A 12,082-nucleotide genomic window follows, 5' to 3' on the forward strand; every position below is an offset into this window, starting at 1 on the left:
CCCCCCCCCCCCCCCTCTCACTTTTTCCTAATACTTTTATTCACTCCTCCCTCCGTCTTTTTCGCTTCACCTATCTCCATCTTCGTCTCATTCTGTCTCTTTCTCAATCTCCTTCTCTCTTTTCTATTCTCTCAATTTCTTCTCATTCTTATCCTCTACACAACTAAAGACTCTCCCGAATTAAAAAAAATGTCATAGTACCTCAAAATCGCGGGCCCCCTCAGGGGCTCTAGGGACTCCCTTTGGGTCGACGGGGGTAAAGTTACAAGGTCGGTTCTGCCGATGGTACTGTGTATTTATTTAGGTGGGGGAAGTGGGACCTCCATCCGACTCTGGATTGACTTGAGCATACCTCAGCCTTTGACCAAACCCACCTCATAACGGTTTATAAGTCAATTAAGTTGGATTGTAATTAAAACAACTCAACTCCGTTTGGTATTACACGTTATTTCAGTTGAAGTTGAATTGATGTTGCCAACCTTAAAAGTGATGATTTGACAGATAAATTAACAGCTGATCAATTTGTGGCGGAAATTTTAGCATTTTCAAAAGTGTTTTTTTTTTACTAATACCAAAATGATATTAGCTTAGATTTACATATTTTATAACGACGAAAATGTTGGTGACAAAATTGCTATGTCACGAATACCGAAAAAATTCGCTTGATCATTCCAATCCCTTGGAACTACTAAGCACCAAGTAAGAAAACGCGACAAATGATGAGCTCCTAATAAAGTTATTTTGCAGATTTGTAAGTTATTTTCGGTTAAGTAATGAAGCATTTTGCTCCTTAAAATTATGCACTACACTCCGACTCTCTTGAAAGATAAAAAATTTTCAATGGTCATGGGTCCAAAACGCGTCTTTTAACACCCCTCCCGATAATTTTGGACGAGTTTTAGCAGTTGTGAGCTAAAGTAAAGAATTACCAAATTTTAGCTCGTTCAAAAAATATTTACGAAAAACCGAAAAATGACCCCGGAGGTGGGATCCATAGTATTTTTACGCAGAACACCTTTCTGCATTGGCGGCCTTTGGCCGCGCTTATAAAAGATTACCCTGGGTAGCTTCAACACCGGTTTGGAGACCAAAACTATATCCGCTCAAAACACTTATGTTCACAATTTTTTTGTGGGTACAACAACATTACAACAACCACATGAAAATCGCCAACTTCAAATATCTCCGGACACAGATAAAATTTGTCTGGTAAAAGTCTAGTTGAGGGGTCGACTGCTAGTACGCGTAAAAAAATATTGGGACAAGTGTCAGAAGACGCGTATTGACCTCGAAAACAACATTCCGAAGGCGGAAAAGAAAAATTGTATCTCTGTCCGGAGATATTTGCAGTTGAAGTTGGCGATTTTCATGTGGTTGTTGTTGTACCCACAAAAAAAAATGTAATAATAATAATTACACAATACAGGGAGTTGATTAAACAAGTAAGGAAGTCTAAGTTCGGGTGAAACCGAACATTACATACACAGCTTTACACTTGAAATGCTATTGTTGTTTGTTTTGTGTGCTTAATAGTGTTACAAGGCTGCGTATTAATACATATACATATGGTTCTATTCTGATCTAATTTTCGTTTAAATGAAGCAAAGAGGATACAAAGGCTAACACCGATGACCTTGAGCGGGTAATAATTTTCCTTCAGATATGGGGATTTTCCTACTGTTTATTTTAAAATAAAGATATAACAGAACAATAAACATAAACACACAAGTGCCGTTGTACTAAAAAGCGTTATTACAAAAAAAGGGATGGTAGGGGCGGTGCGAAGGTTCCGATCGTGGAGGGGTGAATCTTACTGGTATGCCGAGTGATCTCGAAAAATTGCCGACTCTTTTTATAGGTATAATAATGGATTAAAATTGTATTCAGGTGAGTGTGTATCCGAGGGTACTTAAGAATTTTAGCGTATTTGGAAAACTAAAAGGCTTCTTACACGATATTTATTTGTTATATGTATATGTCACTTTTTACGTATGTAAAGCAACATACCGTGTAAACGCAAAATAAATTTTCTTTTGTACAAGTCAGGAAACTTCACATACGAAATATAAACGTTTCTATTTTTATCTGCACATAACTAGAATATGCTGTTCTTTAATTTGTGGACTTAAATTTTTTTTTGATTTATTTATTTATTGGGAGAAAGAAAGCAGCCAAACTGAACTACTAAAATCGTTGGAAGTCATAAGACATTACGTGAGTGTAGAAAAAGTGGCAGTATAAAATGTTTGAAGAAGATAAAACAAAGTAATTTCAATGGGCGCTTATGTTCAGCGAAGAAATCTGATTGTTCTTTATTCAGAAACACTTTCTCTTTTATAGTAAAATGACTTACAATACTATTAAAATATTTACATACAATACTTACACACTAAGAATAACTACATTCTATTTCTATATACCAAGTCAGCAAAATATTCATATTACTTAACTATGTAATAATATTTGGGCAGTCGCATTGACAAACCGACGCTGTCGATCAATCATGCTGATCGATACGTGAGCTGGTCAGTGTGACGCATACGGGTTAAACAACTGTAAACGGATACGGCTTCCCGCTGGGTTCATTATAACTTATCTATGCCGCTATGACTATGACGCTATGAGTTATTTGCGTGTGGTCGAAAGTGAAATTTATTTGGATGTGCAGTACAAGCTAGACTCATTCTGGCATTTACATAAATACAAATACCTTGTCTTGTGGTAATGCCACAGCAGGTCAGATGTACAAACCATATCGTGTACAAAAGCCTTAAATAAACATGAAACAATTTCTGACAAAATCGCAATATGTTACCGAATGAATTAAAAATTACAGTGATTGTTTACTCTTCTTTTATTTTCGTCATATAAAATGTTTTACAAGATTAAATACATACTAAAAAGATACCATTTTCACAAGAATCAAAATAATTTTACAAAGAAAATTTTTTTACGAGAAATGGAAGAATTAAATTCAAATTTTGACTCTGCGATGTTTTAGTAAGGACCATTTTTGAAAAACTTCACAAAGGTCAATTTCATGTACTTTATCTTTTGAAGAGAAGAGTAGCATCAACGAATTTAAACGATCATCTCCCATTGTTGTGCGCAAATGGTCGAAAACTATTTTCAATTTACTGAAGGAACGTTCACACGATGCTGACGTCAAAGGAACAGTCAAAATATAACGAACCAGTTTGTATGCTAAGGGGGTAATTCGTTTTAACTTGAATGCTATCGTGGAAATATCTTCGAACGATTTACAACCTTGACATGAGTCAAAAAGAATTTGTAACTCACAAAGCAAACATTCGATATCTTCCTTGAAGAATCCGGGTTCCAATTGTACAATAGAGTTTATCAAATCCATCGTAACATTGTTTCTGTCTGCTGGAATTCTAAACATTTCTTGAATGGGTTTGAACGTTGACAAACTTTCTTGTAACTTTTCTTGGATGCAACTTGTGAAAACTTGAAGGACAATTTTAAATTCTTTTCTATAAAATGTTTCAAAATCGAAAATTTTAGCAGATTCCAGATTTTCGTAAAATTTTTTGGGCACACGTCGCGTTCTGTGATACTTTGAAAAGTCGTTTTCGGGGCTTATCTGCCACTTTCGAGCAAAGGAAACCGAACTCGCGATTAAATCGTTAATTTGAATATCATCGTTCATTTGCTGAAATGACGCAGATGTGCTTTGAATCAACAATAATGCATCGATGATATTTAATTCTTCAGCTTCCAAACTTTCTGTCAAATTTTTAACTTTGAACATTACATTTTTGCAAAAAAATAAAGAGCTTATAAAATCGAAATCCAAAATTTTTTTTAACAAGCCTGAAGCTAGCGTACGTGAATTGGTGTCAACATTTTCGGAATCTTTCTTTCTAATTTCAAGAGCATGAATGATGCCTTCGAAAGAAATCCATACAGCTTTGACTGTTTCTGACCGAGCAATCCATCGTGTTTTTGACAAATTCTTCAACTGCAATGAATTTTCAATATTACGTAACTCTTCACGCAAACTCAAGAAATGTTTCGTACTTCCAGAAAAAAAAACGTACAAAGCTTCTAAAACATTGAAAAATTCTTTAATCAAACAGCTTGCATTGCATTGTGTTTCTACAAATATGTTGATTCTATGAGCATAACATGGAATATAGGGAATACGTTTTTCACATTTTTCCGATAATTTTTGCTGCCTGCTTTTAAACTTTCCAGACATGTTTTTTGCAAAATCATACGATTGGAAAACAATGTTTTTTGTGGAAATTCCCATCGAATGAAGAGCTGTTACAATTTTTCCAGCTAATACTACGTTTCCACGGAACTTAAACTCCTTGTTTGCCAACCTTTTTATGCTAAATATCTCTTGACAGAAATTGAATTTTTCATTTTCGCTTTAGAATTATTGATATCGAGGTTAAAACGTGTATTTCGATACCTCTCTCTATATTTTTTGGCATGTTTTAGCCGCCGTATGAATTAGGCAAACACGGCGTTTGGGTTTGGTGGAAACGTAGTATTACTCTTCTCCTGATTTTTTAGTCAGGACATTATCTATCTTCAAAACCCCTTCAACAGGTACAATTCTTTTATTTGTTTGATGCGCATACCGAATATTGACAGCTAATCGATCTTGATGTGACAGGTCTGAAGTAGTATCAGCCATGACAGAAAATATCCCCGCATGGTTAACTTCGTTGACGATGGCCTTTTCAGTTTCATTCCCTAATAAATCGATAAATTCATTTTGAGTCACGTTACTGAGGTAAGTTATATGACGTGGTCTTTTGGAGGTTTCATCCAACCATTTTTTAACCAGTGGACAACAATCTGTTGAAAATTTCCATCATTGTTTACTGGTGAATCTTTGTGACCACGTCCTCGCAACATCGAATAAAACCCGCAAGACCTTTGAATGATACTCTTTTTCTTGTACTTCTTTAATTTTGTTGTCCCTGATGGATCTATCTATTAATATATCAACATGGATCCCTTCGTTGATAAAATTGGAATAATCACTTAGAGCTGCGTTGTGAGATTCGGAAGTGAAGTGCTGAAGTAGTTTCCCTTTTTTATCTTGACCATGACTCTTCATTTTATGCCACTGGCGGACTCCTACTGATACCCATTCTGAACTAGCATTACATCTCCCTGGCCCTTCAGGAAATAAAATGCAAGCAAAACAAAAAGCTGCATCTTTATGGGGACTATATTCCAAAAAAGAAAATTCTTCATACCAAACTGGATTAAATCGACGTTGTTTGTTAGTGGGAATATCTGTATTGGTCGGATAAATGTCAAGTTTCGGTTGATATCGACCGAGAGAACTCAAATATTTACGTTCATTACTGGATGATATTTTATTTCGTCGACCGGGGTCATGATCGATTAGAACGCCATTCCCAATAGTCAAATTGAAATTTGTAGACGACAGCTTTTCATTTTCCTTTTTTGCAAATAGCAATAGCTCACCACTTTCTTTGTTGATGTTTGTTAAACAGTCGATCACATCGACGAACAATGCTTTTAAATTCGGCACTGCCTCATCCTTTACTCTACTTAGAACGTCATTCGTTCGTTCAAAATTCTTTAGGAATTCAGCAACCTTGCCGGAAATATCTACCCAATTGCAATTGTTCTCATCTTGTTCTGATAGTAATGTTGATGGGAGTTCTGGTGTTTCTTGTGGCGACATTGATGATTGTAAATGAAGAAAATCTGGGGACGGTAGTGATGGCGGTATTGATGAAGATGATGCAGGTGGAGACATCGCTCGATGGATATTAGTCTGCAGCGAGGGAACTGGAGATATAACGGCTGAGCGTTCAGTGGTTTGAAGTGCACCATTTGAATGTGATTCTGAGATAACTTCTTGTGTATCAAAATGAATGGGAGCAGCATTCTTCGCTTTTGGTGATGGAGTTGAAGAATGTCCAAACGACGATACCTGACGTTCTCGTTTAGAAGTCTCAAATGGATTTATTGGAGCTCCGACATGTTTGACTCTGACGTATTGACCATTATGTTAGTATTTTTCATGACGCGATTTGTAGTCATCGTCAAATTGATTTCCGCATTCTTCTCATTCTACTTTTATTCTCTTTCGCGGCGATTGCTTGGACATTTTAATAAAATCTGCAAAAAAAAAAATATATATATATATTAGAAAATGTCCAACTAATTTTTCTCACTTTTCAATTTAATGTGAAACACTTCGAACTAAGTGCAGGGTAGAGATATACGCCGCCGATAAACGCCGCCGCCGCCGCCGATTTTGGTCGTTTTTCGCACGCCGCCGCCGAATGTCAAAAATATCGGCGCGGCGTCCGGCGCGTTACTATATTTTCTACTCGTTTAAGACTGTTTAGGCCATTTATTGTTTATGTCGCAAATTGGTCGGATATGGTCGAAGTGGTATCAACGGATACGCAACACTGCCAGTTATAAGAAACTAATTACGAAATTTAACTCTATATAACTATTCAAAAGTTATTTAAAATAACAGGCGCTTTCGATGTCAGCTTAAGACGGACTTCACCCAATTCAGCAAGTTATTAAAACAAAACACTAAAGGAAAAGTTATATAATAAATTTATATGCTCACTTTGCATTTTTGAAAAAATTAATAATGAACAATTAATTCAAATAAAATGACCCAAGGCGAACATGTTTTTAAATTGTGCTCAAGAATAAGCGAAATCAGTGATGCAAAATCCTTTAGCAGGTTCTAGGGGCATAAACACTCCTTTGAAATTATTCTTACCTCATACTTAAGTTGAGGATGTAAGTACTTATTTCCTGATGAGAACGGTTTGAAAAATCACTAAGTCTTGCATTCAAACATCTGTTGTTTATTTGCGAAACTATACAATAGCGTCTGAAATGTTAATTTTGATTTTCACACTTCATCCTTCAACACCCAAGTCTCCCGGTTTGATATTTCCTAAAGTTGGCGGCCCTATCCAAAACTAGTCCCTTGGAGTGAATCACATTGATTATAGCCTATCAACCAAGTTTAAATATCACCTACACGTTACGGCTCCTTTTACAAATGTGAATACGTAGGCAGCTATATCTACCAGGTGAGGCTTTGTCTTTCGCAAGAATACTCAAAGTGGTGAAGCAAAAGCTTTCCCAGGACAGTGGAACTAATGACCGTGTGTGATACTACCCTAACGTAGTGGACAGTCGAACTTGTCTGAAAACTGAAGCTACGCGGTTATCCATAATGAGCTCCTATATCGTAAGGCCGGAAAACAGTAGTTAACAACTTTCAACTTAAACTCCGTCGACTTTCATTCTAAATTTGATTTAACGAAGACTATTGAAATCAATGTTGTGAACACAAACGTCTGTAATCTTTGGTCTATATTTTAAAAATTTTATCCAGGGCACTTGTAAAATTTTAATTATGTAGATGCGCCGAGGATTATAGGATTTTCACCCATGACGCAATGACATCCACTTAGACTGCTTATGATTTCGAGGGCGGCATCCTTGGCCGAATACTCACTCACTAACGTTTCAAGGTGTTTCTGTTGTGTAGCTCGACAGCATAGCGCGACAAAAGCATCCTTTGGAAAGTCTTCGGAGCTACACCTAGAGCTTCTAGCAAAGCGACGTCGACGAAGGTATGAGTTCGAAGTCGCAGTCCTATAGCTTCTGTACTGGCATATGGTGTGAGGCTCAGGAGGCGTGGTAGCGACTGGTGGTAGGGATTCCTACTGTTCGCACATCGGGAATTGTAGCTCTTAAAAACAGCCGAAAAAACTGGAGGCGCCCTGTGCCACGAGAGTCATGAGTATTAATAGACCATTAATTGCAACCCTAAGTGCGTTTATGATTTAAAGAAATTGTGTTCGCGACGATTATTAGGAGTTAACCATAGGTGAAACTACGCTTTGCACGAGATATACAAGCAAAAGTGTGACTATTTTATGTATCTCTATTTCTTTTCAGCAGACGTAGCAGTACCAATTCCAAAGACCGGGGTTAGGTTCGAAGCCTCTCTGGAGCAAGCGAACGAGGGACAATCCCTTCGCAAGGAGCTACTCCTGAAAATTTTTGAACGGTTTGCGACATTTTGATGCAAAAACCCCGGATCTTTCCGAAATGTTCAACACGTTGATTTCCTTAAATACATATAAACAAAACCTTTCCTAAATATTATTTTTTTAAATAGAAAAATCAAGCTTTTAAAGTAAGAACACCGGCGTACGCCGGCGCGCCGCCTACGCGCCGCCGCCGCCGATAAAGTGATCGGTGTAAACCTCTAGTGCAGGGATACTCCAAATCAAATCAACCAGGGCTAAACCCCACCTCTTCTTTATTGTTTCTCGGAGTTTTGTGTAAACAAAATAGACTTACATATAGTATTAGAAGCGACAAAACGTCTTCTTTTCAGTGACATCAAACTCTTTTTCATACAGCAACCTAAAATAAAGTTATGGGCCAATATATGCCTTCACCTATGGAAAAGGTGTTTTTGGCACCTAAATTCAGATTTCGGGGGTTTATTGGAAATTCTGAGTATGCAGTTTTTGTATGTCGGACTAGACCTACAACGTGGGGTATGTCTCGCAAATATTACTTTTTTAGTGTCACACAGTGTTGATTTGGTTTTGCCTTGTTACTAGCACTATCGAATTTGGAGCTATTTTAAATTTTAAGCCTTTTTTAGGTTACTTACCATCAAATGTCCACGAATTTTGTTTTGGGAATATAATAGTATGTTTTATTCTCTTTAAAACGAGACCTCTTTGAGTTTTGGTTTGGAAACTTAGAAAAAAGACTATACTGAGGAAAAGAAACCTAAAATATCAACTTTAAAGGGTGAAAAAACATATTTTAACAATACCTACGTTACTTTCAACGTGATATTAGGATCTTGGTGAAATTTCACATCAGAGCTGTAAGTTTGATAGCTTTAACTTAAACAACAACTTCACAATGGGCTTTTTACTGAAAAATACCTTGCGCCATTGAATTTAGAAAAAAATAAATCGGCTGAAAACACAAAATTTTAAAAAATTCATAAAAATGGAACTAAAGTGAATTTGACAAAACTAAAAAATATGGGTTGTTATATTTGTCCATAGATGTTGTAAAAAAAAATGTCATGCAAATCGGAAGAGGTGGGGTGTAAAATGTCAACACATTGGTTGATTTCATTTGGAGTATCCCTGCATTTAACACTTGAAAGTGTATTTCAGCGCATTGTATTGATTCAGGATATTAGTACTTAGTCGGACATAATCGAAAAGCTTGTGAATGACGTTCGAATAATTGTGTATTTCATATGAGTCAAATATTCAAAAAATCATATTTTCGAAAACAATCGTAAAAGAAATACATGTCGAATATTTTTGGACAAAGAGTCGAAAAAAATTATTTCGAGCCCTAACCGCCATTTCGGTGTAACCAAAAAATTTCACAACCGTAATAAGTTCCTTTACAAAGATAACCATAAGCAATTTTGCATCAAATAAAAAAAAAAAAATGTAATCTTAAAAACGTTCTCCTGTAAAATTTTATTTTTGTTGGTTACACTAAAATTGCTGATAGGGCTCGATTTAATTGAAATGTATTTTCCAAGTCTAAAATCGACGTCGAAAGAGCAGTATATGGCGTGAAATTCGTGAAGCGTGCTACTGCATTTAGGATTTTTTTTGTGCAAGCTTGTTTTCATTCAATTATAGCTCATGTAATACACGCTTCAAGAAGATATGCAATTAACACCTCTGAACTGAACTGAAAATAAATACTAAACAAATTTTATCGAAAAATGTTAGTAACAATTTTACAAAATAAGAAAAGATTCAATTTTTTTTCAAGTTTGATCTCTTTTTTAAATTTTTGTTTTATTCTTAAATGAAAGCTCGGTTCTTTCCTTTAAAATGATACCTATCTTGTTATGGTTCCCGCAAATTTCTTTAATAAATTTTTATTTTAAATGAAGATGTACAGCTAAAATTCATCCATAAATTGACATTATATTAAAAATTATTAAAGACATTTTCGCGCACCATAACAAGATAGGTATCTATTTAAAGGAAAAGAACCGAGTTTTCATTTGAGAATAAAAAAATTATTAAAAATGTCAAACTTAAAAAAAATTTAAGAAGTTTTTTTTGCAAAATTTTCAATGAAATTTTTCTAATTTCTTTTTCAAATATTATCTTTAGGAAGAACGTATAATATACTTTTGATATCGTTTTTGCATTTCTTCTTAGAACGTCGATTACATGACAACAAACTGAAAATTCAAACGTCTTTATCTCCGTAACTATACAATATTTAACCCCGCCCTTTAGTGAAATTAACACTACTATATACATAGTTGACCACTCTCACCAAATTTCATTCAATTCCATACTTTGCCCCATATGAATGTAGAGATTTTTACCTTTTCGCCACTATATCACTGTATTCCACTGTAATGCAAACTAAAACTATTTGAATTTGTCGGTTACCATCGTAGCGAGGCGAAAGGGTTGCGCAATCGATCAATCAGCGATGTAATTATTCCGGCGTAAATAAGCGTAGCTGGTTATTGAAAGTAATGTTCGACAAACAGGTGTCGCCGCTATTACCATCTACAATCGACTCGCTAATATTGTCATACATAAATAATATACGAAATGTTCTATTTGTCAAGAAATCGAAGGGCTTTGAGTTTCTATTTCAATGATTCGATTAACTTACGATATCTGATTTTGTGTATACCGACGCATGAATTACCTGAACTTTTCAAGAATCCATTCTTGGTATGTTGCTAATGGCCGAAATTTAGTAATATTTCTTGTGTGTATTTGCTATCAACTTCAGCTTTGAATCGTCATCTCGAAAAAAGCATATCTTCCAAATTGCCGAATGAAAATTTTACAACAACTTTTAGAACAACTAAGTATGGTGAATGAATGTATTTTGATGATATTCTCAATTTTTTTCAAGTTTTGAGATAAGAAATTTAGTCAAATTCCAATTTTTTTTTCAAATTCAACTTCAAAAAAAAAACTGGAGGGGGGAGGGTTGTGGCACCCCCACACCCTTACCTCGCACCGCCCCTGAGGGCAGGGTTATTCACGAAATTTTCCAACTTTTACTAGAAATAGCTTATTACCTGCTTCTACGCACTTTTACAACATCTTTTATATAAAAGAAGGCGATTTAACCGATTTAGTGCATTTTTACTGAAAATAATTTATTTAATAATTTGGGAAAAATTTAAACAACGTGACATCAGGACGGACAAGGCGACAGCTGTTTCGATTATACCTTGTAAATCTCTTCAAAGCCTTTTCTCCCGGGAGTGGGAGTCGAACCCGCACTCCTACGATAGTTGAAATGGTTATGAACGCATTCAGCTACGTCATGCCTTAGTTGTTGTATGAAAATATTTCCTGTTAAAGACCAAATTTTTCGTCGAATTCTGGCTCCAGAAACGTTGGGAAATGCATTGTAAGAAAGGGGCAGTGCCACGTCCATTTTTCAAGATTTTAATATTTTACCATTTCTTGTTATAAATCCCTGGCAACCTGTCTGCCGAATTTTGTTATGATAGGTTGAGCGATTTTTGATTTATGATTAATAATATTTGTAAAATTAATTTTATCACAAGTGGGCGGTGCCACGCCCATTTAAAAATTTTTTTTCAAATTTTTATCAAGAGTCTCAATAATCAGTCCACACGTCAAATTTCAACACTCTAGGTGTATTATTTACTAAAAAATGAGGTTTTTTGTGTTTTCCAAAATGTTATATATATAAAAAGTGGGCATGGTTATCACTCATTTTCCATACCAATCTATCCTGGGTGCAGATAAGCTCGTGTACCAAATTTGGTGAAGATATCTCAATATTTACTTAAGTTATCGTCTTAACGGACAGACGGACGGACGGACATGGCTCAATCAATTTTTTTTTGATACTGATCATTTTGATATATGGAAGTCTATATCTATCTCGATTTCTTTATACCTGTACAACGAACCGTTATCCAATCAAAGTTATAATACCCTGCGTACATGTACAGCTGGGTATAAAAATAAGAGCTGTTTGCTGCGTAGAGTCACTA

At 35.5% G+C, this 12,082-nt stretch overlaps 1 protein-coding gene across 1 annotated transcript in view; it reads right to left on the minus strand.

Moving 5' to 3' along the window:
• Positions 1-2,285: 2,285 nt before the first annotated feature.
• Positions 2,286-12,082, minus strand: part of LOC137252045 (uncharacterized) — a 165,372-nt gene continuing 155,575 nt past the window's right edge. The window contains exon 2 of the mRNA XM_067787191.1: positions 2,286-6,141. Coding sequence (XP_067643292.1) covers positions 4,853-5,776 — 924 coding nt within the window. The 5' untranslated portion in view covers positions 5,777-6,141 and the 3' untranslated portion in view covers positions 2,286-4,852. The remainder of the gene's footprint in view (positions 6,142-12,082) is intronic.

Source organism: Eurosta solidaginis, chromosome 5 (genome assembly GCF_040869045.1).
Source record: "Eurosta solidaginis isolate ZX-2024a chromosome 5, ASM4086904v1, whole genome shotgun sequence".
NCBI lineage: Eukaryota > Metazoa > Arthropoda > Insecta > Diptera > Tephritidae > Eurosta > Eurosta solidaginis.